Consider the following 15,627-nt stretch of genomic DNA (forward strand, 5'->3'; position numbering starts at 1 on the left):
CAATTATGTGTGCAGTGACATCGCCTGTTATTGTTTTCAGTACAACTTTATGAAAAAGTTTGTTGCTTCCTTGTTTTTGCCCGAGGCCGCTGTTTCTATTTTTTCACTATTGAAACAAGAGCTCTGCTGCTCCCTGAGTTCAAGTTAATGGCTCTTATTTTATATATAGCCTTTAACACTCAAATCAACAGCGTAATAACACTTTGGGGAAACTGGCTATTGATCACTCTGCCTTGTCTGACACGATGACCGACGCCGCCGCAAACAGCTCTAAAAGCAGCTTCTCATTCAAACGCCACATTCACTAATTAATTCAATTGTTTCCTGCCCAAAACAGTGCGAGTGCAGAAAGTCATACTTTATTTGCACTGGAATATAATATCATTGATTTGATGTCTTCTGGCTGTCACCAGCAGGCTTCGCCATTGATTAAGACTCGCCGAGTCGCTGTGGTTCTCAGAATGAGTCGATGCGTCTGACCCCGAGGCAACTTTTCCTCTCACCGGAGGCCCTTCAACGCACGCACGCACATCTGCCCGCTCCCTCCTACGGCGCTTTGTCCTCATCACAATGCCATTACACCACCTACACCCTCCTGTTGACGTAACACCGATCTCCGCCGCCACATAATCAAGGAGCCGCATATTATTCTCCTTAAGCTCGTGTATGCCTCCACACGCTGCGGACTGTTTATGTACAAGGATTACATGCATAATGTGAATTTCTCAGCCCGGCTTTGAATGAAAATATTATCCATGTTTGTTTACTCAAAACCACGACCAAAGAGTCTCTTTGAGATTTCCCTCCTATCCTTCCAGTCCTATTGTTTGCCAGCCCGAGCTGTCAGCTCTTTATGCACTTCATATGTAGATCACACCGTTCCAAAGTACTTTAAAACCACCGCGCTGAAATCCTGATTCATGTCCCCACCAGCTCTCTGCCTCAAAGGGAATTCTTCTCTAGCTGTTTGTTCTTATCACACAACCTCAGGTTTGAGAAATTTGCCTTGAAAGATCTTCCATTTTTTTTTTGCCGTTAATAAGTTATTAATTGTTTGATTCCAGCGGTGGATGTTCATGTCACGTGTCTGTGGAGGGACGATGTTGTGGCGACACATGTTGAGTCTCGATGGGTGTTTTGCCTCGCAGCTTCTTCTTCCTCCCTCTCATCCTTGTTCGCAGCTTTCAACACACAGTCGTTCTGGGTTTTCTGCGACTGGAGGACTGAGAGTGAGCGATGAGCGTTGAGCGTTGGATAGATAAAAGTCTTTCCAAGGCTGTTTACGTCCCCTGTAGAAAAGGCTCCTGATTGGTCCCTTGTCTCTTCCGCTGTCTCACAGCTCAGCCTGCTTTGCTGCTGCCACTGAATATATTCATTGAATAATACAAGAAGTGAGTGTTGGGTCATGTGCTAGACCCTGGTGTTCTGCAGGAGCACAGACGTGTTGCTTCAAATAATTAAAGAAAATTGAATAAAATCATCACTTTGAAAATAGACTTGTTTGATTGAATGTTTCCTATAAAGCATCTTATTAATTCAACCCCATGAGATGGAAAGACAGGCGATGCCTCAGGGGGGAACATACTGCTGTCTGTTTTATGGCTGCCGTATATTTCTGGAGTTACAATTCAAAGAAATAGCTGTTAATGTCTCTGCTACTTGGGGGTAAAATTATGGTCTGAAACAAACTCCCTCTTCAAGAGGAATGGAATATTGATCTGCACAAGGGGGGGGCGCCTGAAAGAAGTGTGAAGCTCTGGAGAGGTCTTCTTCAGATGTACAGCACATAATAAGACGTTTGACGAGGTCTCCTGTTTGTGTGGAGTCCAGACGGACAGACTGAACATGTTCAAATAATGGCAGAGGAAAATGGCAGCCGTGCAAGTTTAAAACATTTGTGGGTTTATATCTGTTCGTTATAAAAAAAAAAGAAAAGAGTATTCTGATTTGGCTGACACGTCCTTAACCTTTACACCTTCAGCTCTCTTACTCTGTGCTGCGGTGTACCATTAGCTGCAGCGCTCAGAATGTCAGCTCCATTAACCTCTCTGAACACTTGACTTTGGGCTTTTGTTCGCAGGGTAGCCGGACGGTTGGAGGGTTATTTTGCATAACGCATGATAATTTGACATTTTGAAAAAACGAACCCTCAGCTGAAAAACAAAGGCAGCATTGATTGTTTGTTCAGAAGTGGTCTGTGTTTTTTTGGTTTTTTTTTTGTTTACCTGACAAGGACCTCTTGTCTGACAGGAGGATGTGATGTAATAAGGCCACAGATGGATGTGACTTTAACACCGGAGGCCGCTGTGTGTTTCATGTCGTCAGTGTGGGTTTCTCAACTCTACGCAGATGATTTTTGATGTGAGTTTTATGAACGCTGGTTTTCGGATCTGGACAACAAACCTGTTTGTTTTTTGTTTTCCCCAAAAGTTTGCAGACCTCAGTGACCGTCCCTCGTCTCACCTCACAGAACAGATATATGAATCCGTGGATCAAGAAGCTGCACCCCTGTTTCTCAGTGCTCTGCGATCCTTGTGTGCCGCAAACAAAAATAAATCTCACCAGATCCACTAACCATCTTTCAACTACATCTCAGAGTCTTCCTCAGTGGATGGAGTTTGCTCAGTCGTCATGGAGACACCCCAGCTGTCGATACATTGGACCGTTTGGTCCAGTACTTTGACCTGGTTTTGTCCGGTGGTTTTGTCCGGTGGTTTTGTCCGGTTTTGTCCGGTGTCCTCAGACAGCTGCTGTTGTCTTCATCCAGTGTCCTGTCCACGCTCCTCGCTGTTCCACCAGTTATCTTCCCTACAGTTGTCACATGTAACGTCATATACCTTGACAGTTTTCACTCTCTGAGGGGGAACGGCTGCTGCAGCGCTGCCCGGTGAACTACAGTACATCAGTATGAAGCTGTCCATCTGTGGCAACAAGATCAAATTAATCAATAGAGAAAAGTCATTTTCATCAGCTGTAGTCCTGGTGGAGCTCACTGGAAATCTCTTCTTGTTCATTATTCAGTTAAGTGACGACTCTTTTTGCTGCTGCCGCCGTCTCAGGCCGAGACAGACCATAAAGTTCAGCACTGCATCTCAAGACTGGATCTCACAGCCCAGCAGCGCCGGACGTCAACTAATGTCAGAAAGATGTCGGACTCTTTTCGGTTTTTGGGTAGAAATGAAAGTCGTGTTGACGTCAAACTCCAGCGTTGGATAACTGAGGTTGTGATGTTTAGGAGACGTTTCCCAGACATTAGACGACGTCCTGACATTGAGTGTTGGTCGCCTGATGTCACAACCTACATTCAACAGAGTTGTACTGACGTTGGCGTCCCGCTGGGCGCCTGCAGCGAGGATACAAACCTCAGTCAGACTCAGGATTTGAGGAACCAGACACAGTTTATCAGTATTATTATTATTTTACAGCCGTGACAATCTCCTTTTAAGAGCAGTGCGGAACGGTTGATGATCAAAATTGCAGTGGTACCACTTCAATACCACTGCAGGCACTTCCTGTTTCCCATAACAGCGCACGAGATTCAGAATACAGACGACACCTGTGTGAATGATGACCTGTAGTACTGGATTATGGTATTACATGTAAAAAGAAATGTACTCGGGGGAACTGCAAGCATCGAGCGAACCATAACGGGCTCCACTTTGTCCTGAAGCGATGTGGACTTCGGGCTCAGTGTGTTCTCTGCTCTGTTCTACCTGTGATTGATTACGATCGTCGGAGGCTGACCGGCTTATTAATCGATTCAGCAGAACCTGCGGGTCCCCCGTGGATGATTTAAAGCAAAGGGCTTTTTAACTGGGACGGCTGAAGTAGAGACGCAGTGGAACAGATTGTAAATCACCTTCAGACATAACAAAGTTCCTCCTGAACTGTGTGTTTGGGTCTCTGAGGGTTCGACTGTATAGAACTGCAGAGCACTTTCACAATAAATGTGACTTATTTTCTGATTGCTTTTTAAATTATTCAAATAATTTATTGCGTGCCTGTAATTGATCATTTAAGTTTGCACGTCGGTAATATATATTTTCTTGCATTTTTTTTTTTCAGTCATCACACATAATACAGTTATATTAAACAATATAGACAGAAAATAAAATGTATTCTATGTATTAAGTCGTGACTCAGACCTGCCTACATTCTTATCAATTTAAGACACCCAGCATAAGGAAAAGGAAATTATTCACACCTTCATAAATATCTCTGTAAAGCACTTCTTTGAAAACCAAAAGAACAAATGTATATTATTATATTAAATCTATATTAGCATTGTTCCATAATTGAGCCCCAACAATAGAAATACATCTGCCTTTAATCCCTTTTTAAAGCTTTTGTACAGTGAACTTACAAACAGCTCTCAGATCAAAAACCCTTTTGTACTTTGTATTTTATAATAACATACAGAATCATTAAATGATACGGCATGAGAATGTAGAAACGATTGATCAGTGTGATCATAGTCACCAGCCTTATTAACAAAGACTGTAGCATTATACTCATTTTAAAGGTCGACACTTCCCGTACAATAAGTTAGAACAGGAAGTGTAATTGAACAGTAAATTATGTACAAGGCTTATTTCCCCAGATTTATACAGAATTGCTACTGACTTGGATATTTTATCAATATGTTGTTTCCATGTTTAACCTGAACTGTGCAGAGTCGGACCAACTGCTGATCTCCTGTCTGCTGGTAGCTCTTCATCAGGCTGCTAACTGTTGCTGTGAGCAGCTGTCGGCAGCAGCTTCCCTGTTGCTGCGTGGCACCAGCTGTGTTTCCATATGAAGGGAACAGTATGGAAAAATAAAAAATAACTTAAAGGAGAAGCGTAGCCACTGAATCTGCTCTATCTCTTTTTCCAAAATAAAACACTCACTCTCTGTAGGTTTGAAAGGAGAATTTTGCAGTTGCAGAAATGATCCACTTTTCCCCTGGTGATCCATATTTTCATCACGTTCCAAAGAGATTTCACAAGTCAGCTTCAAACCTGCGGACGCACAGAGTCAGTGTGAGCTGCAGTCTGACATCGTTTTACAATTCATTTTATGAACCAAATGATGGTTTAAATTGTTTTTCACTTTGAGTTTATTAATGCAAAACCAATTTTCTAGTCGGCCCATATTAAATTCATCGGTTTATTATTAAATGTTTATGATTAATTAAACACTGCAAAAGTCTGTAATTATTCCAGTGGCACATCCATTTGTTTGTTTTATTGCCTGTTTTTCTGCCATTTTAGTTGCATATTCTTATTGTCTTATTGTCTTGTCTTATCATTGGATGTAAATTTGCTTTGGGTGAAAAATGCTCATTAAAGGAAGCGTTCTTCTGTCCATATGTGCTCATTGTAATAAAAAATGAGTTGCTGTGACAGGGTGAATAAAATCAGGGAAGCCAGTGGTAAATATTTGAGCAACATTGTGGAAGAAAACATGACTTTAATGTTGCTTCCACAAAGATTATTCTCAATGGATAAACATAAAACGGTAGTTTCCATGTATGAAATCAATATTCATCATGTCCTCTGTCCTTGTGTCCTTTCCATCTCGCAGCTGTCAGTCACCTCCTCGTCCAGAGCAGCCTTCTTGCAGTGCCTCCGTTGGGGGATTTGGTGCCCGTTCCGGGAGCCGGCTGACTGGAAGGGGGAAGAGCTGCAGCTCGTTCTGCAAGGAGGTGCAAAGCCAAACCCTCATGGAGTCATGGTCTACGGCACAGAGACGTCTGCCAAGACTCAGAGCTCAGCGCCGCTCTCAGCTCCAGGCACAGCTCAGGTAACGCAAGAGCACAGAGCAGCAAGATGTAAAGAATACGCTGGGAGGTGTTGAGACAAGGCGCTTTCAGCACATGTTTCCCTGAAGACAGAAATCTTTATCGCTATTGTTTTTTGGCATGATGTGGTGCTTTAATCCAAGTGCGTCATACAGAACCTGATTACTCTTTCCTCTGAAGCTCTGCCCTGGAACACTTCACTGCAGTTTACATCCATTGTCTCCAAGTCGCATCACTTTAGAGACAGTATCAAAAAATGTAAAGGTTGCAAACCACTCAGACAGTTTGAAAAATAACCACACGTCACCGTCACGTCTCCTGCTTGTGTCTGCTACTGTGTCTCATCCAATCCAACTGCGTCCCTCCGTCCAGAACCTTAACCTCTCATTCTCCCACTGTTTTTGTGTCTCCCTGAAACGTCTGAAAACCTGTCTCCAAGGTGAAAGATACGATAACGTTTCGGCTGTCATCCGGTCTGGAGGGGAAGGCGTCCAGCCCAAAGGCATCTCTCAGGACGAAGCAGGAAAACGCGTCACGGCAGAGGAGATCGCCTTCATCGCCCTCACAGGGTAAATATGAGCCTAATATGAAGAGTTTTCCTCCGAGTCTTACCAGCTTTAAAAAAAGGACTCAAATTCTGTTTGTCTACCACAAAGGTTTGTATGTTGGACCAGAAAGTGTGTGTGGTCTGTTCCCGCTAATTGTTTTATAAGTGTATCTCAAGTGTGCGGCAACACCCAGGTGTAATCAGCCGAAGTTCTGAGCAACTAGCCTGTCCTCTGCATATAATGCAGCCCCCACCTCTGCAGTGTTATCTCAATGGCACCACCTGCTCTCTGCATGATTAGCACACTCCATGATGGGTCTGAGGGGAATAAAGGGATAAACTCAAAGTGCTGGGAGAAGATTTTGGCTGTCCATTAGGGTCTCTTGATGTAGAACAAGCCTTCCTCTGCAGCCTCGTGCTAACGTCTCTTCTAAAAGAGAAAATAACTCACAACCAGAATTTACATCCTGTGGATTCTGACTAAAATGTGCTTTTAGAGGTAAATACTAATACTTTATTTTTAGGTCGTATTAGTCTCAGATATTATTCAGTATCTCTGTCAAAGTGAAGTCCAAACGGTAAACTGTCACAGACGTTTTACAAGCTTGAGTTAACATGAGGCTTTTAAAGTCTTGCTGGTGGGAGATGCAGTGTCTCACAACCTCAGTAATTCATCTGCTGAATACAATGTTATTATTAGCAATTGAAATGATGGCCAAACCTAATGAGAGCCAAGTTGTAGTGAACCAAAAATAGCCTTTAAGTTGGTGGTTTTAATCCATCGCTCATTTCTTACTGTATGTGCAGTTCTTTGTTCTGTTTCTGCCTCTTGGCAAAAGGTTCTGATGTAATAAATATAGTCAGAACGAATGCTGTATTTTTACATTTTGAGCGGAGAGATCGATTCTCGACTTTGGGAACAGACATTATCTGTGATAAAACGTTCCAATCACCCGAGTTAAAGACGGATTAGATCGTCCGATACGAGGATGACCCCCATAAACAACCAACTGTGCTGAGGTCATGTGACGTGATGACGTCTGAGCAAGCTCCATTTGAAAACGCTAGTAAGCGCATCTAATAATACCAGCAATAATCTGACCTCTGGGACTTCCTCCGCTGACCACCAGGGGTCACTGCGCTCCAGCTAGCCAGCCATATATGTCAAGAATTCATTCGCTAACTGTGACTGAATTTCACACAAACGCCATGACTCAGGAACAGAGAGGGGAGATTGTGTTTCTCACACCTGGTCGGATACTGAATCGGTCGGCACTAATCTCGAGTACCCCGCCTTCACACTGTGGTGACTGTTTAGATTCTCCTGTGCTGCTGGGAGGAAGATGTGTGTGAAGCATCCAGAGTCCGTATTTGAAACATCGGCTACAACTTTGTTCTCCGTCAGATCCGTCAGACAAATATAGAAGCTACACTTTTTATTAAGTTTTCCTCCATGTGTTACATGAGTCTGGACAGACACGGGTGTAAACTGCAGCTTGACTGGTTGGCGGAGGCGTACGACCACGTATTTTTAAAGGGGGTTATCAGTTTAAGCTGCTGAATTTCTTTCCCCCAAAGCTTTTTTACTCCATCGTTCCCAATTAAGCGTGACCGCTCCTCCACATCCCGAGAAAAAAAATAACTCCCGTCCTGAACCCTGAGCTTTAAAGAGGCGTCCCTCTGAAACAAAGTTCTGATTAGATATTCCACATCCCGCACACAGCCGAAGATAAATGATGTGCCACCGTCTGCATCTCTTATTGTAAACCCAGGCTGCTGATTTTCCCCGTGTCTTTGAGTGAATTGATTAGAAGTGTAGTAAACACCGCACACAGCCACTCAATCCCAGTGACAGCAGAGAGAACTTGAGTGGACCCTGGTCGTATACTCGATGATTTCCCTCCTAATGATGCTGTTAACTTATCTTGGGAGAGAAGAATAGTGTTGATCAGGGCCTACTTCACGGGTGTGTAGAGAAGCCTTTTGGCAAAGTCTATTAATGACATTTTAATCAGTGCTCAAGTGTCCTCAGAGGATCGCCCAAGAAGCCTGAATGATTTGGGCTAGTGTTCAGAGGAGAATGATATCATGAATCTCTGTCATTCTTTGATTTCAGCATCATAATCATGCTTGACTTTGTGTTTCCAGGATTGAGTGTGTGCGTGTGCGTGTGTGTGTGTGTGTGTGTGTGGGCGCGTGGATATGCCTGTAAGTGTCCTGCTTTCAATTGCAGATAGTTTAGTTCGACAAATATGAAATTCATGGCCGGTCTGAAATATGTAAATCATGTTTTTTGATGCATTTTTGTAGGTTTATTAACTGGGAAATCTCCCGCTGCGTTTTCACAACCACTGAATCATTCGTTTTGTTAGAAAGAAGGCAGACACACATTCTCAGGACAAACCTCTGAGTTATTCATGATGGACATCGAGACGACCTCCAGTCAGACGAGCGGAAACTCAAGTCCACGCGTTTTCATTCCTCTCGTCTATAATTTAGTGACAGGATCCCTCGTTGTTCACGTGACCATCGCACATCACGCTCTGTTTCCACTGACGAGCCGAGAGGAGGAAAATATGATGTTTTGACACAGATGCTCATTAATACATTTTGATGATGCATCATCTTTGCATATTTAAATGCCCCCCCCAGTTGCACGTCCATCCAGCTAATGAGGTGAAACACACGTTTCCATCGTTGCAAGACGTGCAAATAGAAAGCCCCAAAAAACCAAATGCGCTTGTCAGGAGGGGTGGGGCGGTGGGGTGGGTGGAGGTTGGGGGGGGGGGGGTACATTTGTGACACAGAGCCAGGCAGTCCCGCGCCGTGTCCACTCTGCGTTCGTGTAGTGGGAACAGATGGGAGCTACAGTGAGACACCCCAGGCAACTGAAGCAATTTCCAAAAGGCCAGTCAAGCCCAGCACAGGGAGCGAGGAGGAGTGGGAGAGGAGGACAAAGAGATACTGGAAAGCCTTTCATTTCAGTATTACCATGGCTACCAACCAAAAAACTCAGGCAGCATTGTTAGACTTAAAAACTCAGTGTGACATCTAAATCCAGCGCCGCCTCCTGATCTCTGTGAAATTGGATAGATTTTTGTACCGATTCTAAACAGTCGTGGTATCCCGGCGTTCAGTGGACTTATTTACTCTGCTGGAGTCATTCAGGGCGCACAGTGACGGCTCGTTCTTTACACCTCAGCGTGACACCTGACTCCAAATCCAATCAACAGCAAGGCAATAAGAAAAGATGACATTTTACTATCAGCTCCCATCACATGTCTAGCTAGGTGTGCAGAGCGTCGAAGATATTATGATGTTGTTAACTGAGCCGGTTAAACATCGAACTGCAGTTACTTCGACACATAAAGTTTTAATCTGTAAATCTAAAAATGACTAGACTTGTGTTTTATGTGCACATCTTCTGATCAGGAGTCGGTGCTTTTCTTCTGAAGAACCTAAATACAGACTATGATGTTTAAACTGCATCATTCACTCTCTAATTCAGGATTTAAGTCGATTTTATTCTTGAAACGAACTGTGCTGGAAGATACTGTCGTGAAATATTTTAAACCTTTTGGCAAATTTGATACTTGCTTTTAAAGTTATAATCTGTAACTTCTCCACATTAAAACGTCTAAACACAACTCGGCCTGTGTTCTGTATGTTGTTGACTTGTGTTCTGACATCGTCACAAATGTTTCCATCAGTTCTCGAACCAGAGAAATCTGTGATTTTAATCATGGTGACGTTTCATTGGTCACTGGTCAGTGACATCATATCCTCTACGATCACGTGTCAGTGTGTTTGTGTTTGTCTGACAGAAGCTCAACACTGACTTTTATCCAGCTTTAAGCCACAGACATTTTTTACACCTCGGTGGTTTGCAGCTGGTTATTTGAACCAGATGATTTTAGTCGTAAGTGAAACTGTTTTGTTCAGTGTTTCCACTGGTTTTAATCTCCTGGTGTGTTTGTTGTGGAGAGGAAGACGCATCATTCAGCTGCTGGTAAAAACCTGCTGAACGTCTGGTTCAGAGAAACAGTCAGAACGAAGGTTAGCATCAATCTTCCCTCAGTCTCTGTCCTCCGTACAGCGTCGCTCAAACTCTGACTTTAAATGTCAAACTGCTTCATTCAGTTATAATCACCGGGTCTGTTTGATTTCCTGAAGCGCTGACGCTGAAGGAAACCAAACAACAACAAGACAACAACTCCCATGATCCCGCGCTATCTCGTGACGTCACCCAACGCCGTCTTTTGTTATTGTTTTGATTGAGAGGCGGGAAGTTACAGAGTGGACACACCGATCGTGTTTATCTCTTCATCTTCTTCCGTCTTGTTTGTGTTTTTCAGGTCAGAGACAGATTCCTGCAGCTTCTCCTCCAGATTCTCCTCAAGGCCCCGGGGTAAGACGCCATGTCACCTACTCCACCGTACAATCCCACTAAACCCTAAACCCTCAGACCAGAGACAAGCTAGTGCACTGTGACGAACAGCTTCCGTCTGAAGCTCCGTCCAAGCGTCCGTACAGGTTCAGACGACTTCTGTCGTCGCACCTCTGATGAAAGCCTGCGGTGAGCAGGTTCACACAGGCTCCTGGCTCAGCTCCGTCTCACCTGTGTGTCACTGTGATCTATAGATATTCAGTCACCTGTTCGTCATCTGTCATTCAAAGCTGCAGTAATGGATTCTTTCTCTTTCTGGCCACTTGGGAGCAGCAAGAACAAGCAGCAACCACAACACATTATCACCCTATAGAGTCTTTATGGCTGACTAACAGTTGTTTATTTGCACATCTTGTGTTTCTGTCAACTTGATAAATCCAGTATTCAATCTCATTTGTTCTGGGTCTACAACCTCCTTAGAATAATATTTAGCTGCAAACTGTACGACGTTCTTCTCCAGCTTGACGCCGACTCTGTGTGTGTCTGCCAGTTTTAAACTGGGCGTGCGGCGTACAGTGGGTTTATCAAACTCTTTGTTTTTGCTGAAAATAGCCGCCTGCTACATCGAGAAACAAGTGTCAACAAATGTCTCTTGTTTAGGTGTAAATGTGACAGAAAAAGTACAGTGTGCAAACTACAGTGCAGATCAGTGGCAGAAAGAAAAATACAACATGCATGCTGTGTGGTCTGCACACACACACACACACACACACACACACACACACACAGACACACACACACACACACACAGAGAAGGACTTTCGGGGCCTTGACCCAGTAATGAAGCATTTTTCTTTTCTTCTCTCACCTGAGCGAAGACAGCAACAAGCGAATGTTTATCCGGATCTCAGCCGAACCTGGACGGATTCTGGCGGGATGACAGGAGCAGGAAGACTCCGCAGCAGTGCCCCTCCCCTGCTCTTTACACACACATCATAGACGCTGTGTCTGGTTTGTCAACACAGATTGGAGACCAGCCTGTAAAAGAAGCTCAGGAAAAAAACAACAACATGTTTTCAGGTTTTCTGTCTCATTATCTCAGTAACGCCTTGAAGGAACTTCTTCAAATTTGGCAAAAACATTCGCTACGACTCAAGGTTGAACTGATTAGACTTTGGTGGTCAAAAGGTCAAAGGTCAAAGGTCAAAGTGACGGTGACCTCACAAAACGCCCTTTTGGCTTTGTAAACACAATCTCTCCGTAGCGCCTTGAGGGAATTTCTTCATCTGGTAAAAACGTTCTCAAGGACTGAAGGACCGACTTTGACCTTTGACCACGATTAGATTGTGGTGGTCAAAGGTCAAAGGTCACAAAACACCTTTTGGCCATTACTCACACAGAAATTATGACAAAATTTCACACAGATGGTTCATATTTCATTTGACTCTGGGTAAACAGGGATGTAGTCACACCACCACGGGGAGGTCATTCTAGTTTTCACTAAATCAGTATGAGATCCCGAAGACTGGGTCCATGAAAACACTCCACAGTTTTACTGAATATGTATGCAGCTGGCTTGGCAAAAGGGAAAATGGAAGTGTGTGGGTGTGTGTCTGTTGAAATCGTTATTCTTGGTGAAAGACAAACAAAAAGCCCGTGTGTCAGTCATGGAAAATGTGAATCACCACAGAAACCCAGAGGAAAAGAAGTAATATTGATGATAATCATTTCTATTTGCATCAAATCAGATTGAATGTCACATTAGCATCATTAGCATGTGAGAGGCTTCCCACAGGCAGCTGATCAATTCTACAATAAATTTAACTGCAGCATAATCATCCATCCATCATATCAGAGCTGGGCAAGGATGACTAACTCATATCCTATTCTTAGTAAAAATACCAACATCAAGCATATGTAACACACACCAGCAGTGTGTGTTTCTGTGTGTGTTGTGCAGCCGTGTGTGTGTGTGTGTGTGTGTGTGTATGTATGTGTGTGTGTGTATATGTGTGTGTGTGTTCGTTCGTCCTGGCTGAGCTAAGCTACAGGGCGTTACCTTCATCCCTCAGCCTGAGTGGAAGTGCCAGTAGAGACGGGGAGTTGTGATAGATGCTACTCTCGCTCAGTATGAGGCCAGGGACACACACACACACTCACACACACACACGCACACGCACACACACACACAGTAACATGGAGTCACAGAGCGGAGGAGGAGACAGATCAGCTCTGTTTCACTGTGAGCTCTCTGGGCCAAAATGAGCCACAGTCTGTATTGTCGACTCATTTTAAATTGAACCAACAGGGGCTGGGAGCTGTGGGAGTGCTGCACCCATGAACTCCACAAATCGACCCTCATTTTGATTAAGCAGCAAAGGCGGTGGAAGTGTGCGAGTGGGCAGCTCCCAGTGGCTAACAAGAGATGCCTGTGGTCATACTGGGCAGCTCTTAGGGGAAGACATTAGAGGACGGTGGTGCTTACCTGGATATACCTCTCTTCACGTACAGAGTCTTTCATCAACCTGTAACTCCCAAAACGTCAGGTCCGCCAAACAGGCTGCATTCATATAAAAAGAAAATATATTTCCTCTCTTTGAATTTCCACGATATTCCTGCGACTACTCCCTCGGCACATTAGTAGATTCTCATGTCATATTTCATAAGGTCGATGGTTAAAGTTCAACTGCATTTTCCCAAAAGGAGCAATTAACTTTAGTATGAGACAGAAAAACATTGGAAATTTAAAAAAGCTGTAATTTAAAGCAGGAGTGTGCAGAAGCAGCGATGTGGCCACAGGTGGCATTTAGAGCATGACAGCACTTTGAATTCACGTCGTCAGCAGGAGACGAACGGCAGCAAGTGGAATAGAAATGACATCTGCAAACACGAGCCAACACTGGTCACTACCAGCTGCTGCTCATCCCTGATTATAGCTGCAGGTATTTTTTATTTTTTAATACAAATATAATTTAATGCTTTAAATGGAAATTAGCTTTTTTAGCCTCTGTTAGCTTCAAGTTTACACAAACACGTACGATGGTGAACACAACCACTAGATGGCCATAGAGAGGCCGTGAACACGTGTGCAAAACTAATATAATGTGTATACATGAAATGTATTAATTTATTCTATTTATTAAATTTGTTTTGTATAGAGAAATCAAATCAAATCACCTGACACACTCAATTTAAACATGTGGGATGATGTTATTCCAGTCTGAAGGAGTCTTACACATAAACGCCTCAAATCATAAACTGATGAACATGGTACCAGAAACTGCTGTAAATAGTTTACGACACTTGAAATGTACACATTTGAATATTAGTTGAAGTCAATACCCAGAAACTCCGCTCCGTGTGACGTCGCTTGATTATCGGCTGAATGTGTAAATTAGCAACGTTTTTGCCAATAAGTTCACCGGCAAGTCAGAAGTTCTTGTTCCACTTATCCCAAGTGGCTGGAAAAAAACCAATTAATGCAGCTTTCAGTTTGCAGTAAATGTCCCGTACACACACACACACACACACACACACACACACACACACACACACGCACACACACACACTGTAAAGGGGGGTTGAAAAGCAGCAGTCATTAGTGCCTTGGCTGCTTGTTGAGCACAACATACGTAGATATCCATCTGATGGCCATCCAGGATTGTGCATAAAGAAGTGAGATAGAAAAACGCCGTGTGAAGCCGTGCCACCGCTGTTGGCAGTCGCCCTGCGATTCATCACGACTCTGGTGCTGCTGCAAAATTCACAAATACACTCACTGTGTCTCTCCGACTGCTGCTGTTATAAAAATACACTTGTTTCAGTCCTAAAGTGATTTTTCCCTGTTCAACAGAATTTTTTCTCTCCTCCTCAACATGGCTGTCAAATGCTGATTAATCAATGGCATCCTTCTCTGAAATGGCTCTGTAAACAAGCCGTTCGCTCCAGCTCTGTCTGTAGGCATTGTTGGATCTGACAACTTTCTCTTGCTTCGCATAAATTATTGATTCTTGACACCCTCGGTTCGCCGCGGTGCAGAATGCTAAGGATCTTGTGGTATTTATAGCCAACATTTGGGCGAGCAGCTGAGTTTGTTCGCCCTTGTTGATGATGATTTCTCGCATGGTGTTTCAGGGTCGTGCTCGTGGTCTGTTGACCCAGGTGGTCTTGTAGTCCGTGGACCGGAGGTGAGGCCATGTTTCATTTTGTTGCTGGCAGAGCTGTGTTTGGCAGCTGGTCCTGGCTCAGTCAGACCTCATTTCTGCAGCCCTCCTTCACACAGAGCAGTTAGTACCTCGTCGTTTCAAAACAATATGATTCAGGGTTTCTGAGCTGTATTATATTTTAGCAGCCCAACCTTTTATTATTGCTGTATGAATTCTCTCTGTCTTTACATTGAAAAGAGGTAAATGTAACTAATTTTCATGCTCCACAGTCAAAACTAAGTGACATAAAGCTTTGAAAAGTGAGATTAAATTGGTTTCTTTGAAATTACACTGTGTTTCTGTTAATGCTGGTGTCCTATGATAATCACACCTTGAAGGTTACAGCTCCTCTGTGATTATTGTGGGTGGGTGGGTGTGTGTGGGGGGGAGCACTTTACATTTACTTGCCGCTGAACATCTAATTGCCAGAGATGGATTTTTTTTTCTTTTTTTTCTTATTATAACTGATCATCTTGATCTTTCATTTGTGATATCCAGTCCACAGTGACATCAGTGTGACGGGCTTCGCTCTCTGGCTTTGTGAACTCTGAATGGAAACTACAGTGTAGGAGGAAGTGTACAGGATGTAGAGGTGCAGTCAGATACATCTTCATTATGATGACCAGTCCATTCAGCCCCTCAGCTTCTACATATATATATCAAGTGGAGGTCACATTAGTGCTCATACATCCTACACCTGTGAAGG

The 15,627-nt window shown here is 43.6% G+C and overlaps 1 protein-coding gene across 1 annotated transcript in view; it reads left to right on the forward strand.

The window, feature by feature from the left end:
• Positions 1-15,627, forward strand: part of nphp4 (nephrocystin 4) — a 162,883-nt gene that overhangs the window by 74,988 nt on the left and 72,268 nt on the right. The window contains exons 9-11 of the mRNA XM_022765934.1: positions 5,566-5,782; positions 6,208-6,351; positions 10,685-10,737. Coding sequence (XP_022621655.1) covers positions 5,566-5,782; positions 6,208-6,351; positions 10,685-10,737 — 414 coding nt within the window. The remainder of the gene's footprint in view (positions 1-5,565; positions 5,783-6,207; positions 6,352-10,684; positions 10,738-15,627) is intronic.

Source organism: Seriola dumerili, unplaced genomic scaffold (genome assembly GCF_002260705.1).
Source record: "Seriola dumerili isolate Sdu_G_001 unplaced genomic scaffold, Sdu_1.0 BDQW01000800.1, whole genome shotgun sequence".
NCBI classification, from domain to species: domain Eukaryota; kingdom Metazoa; phylum Chordata; class Actinopteri; order Carangiformes; family Carangidae; genus Seriola; species Seriola dumerili.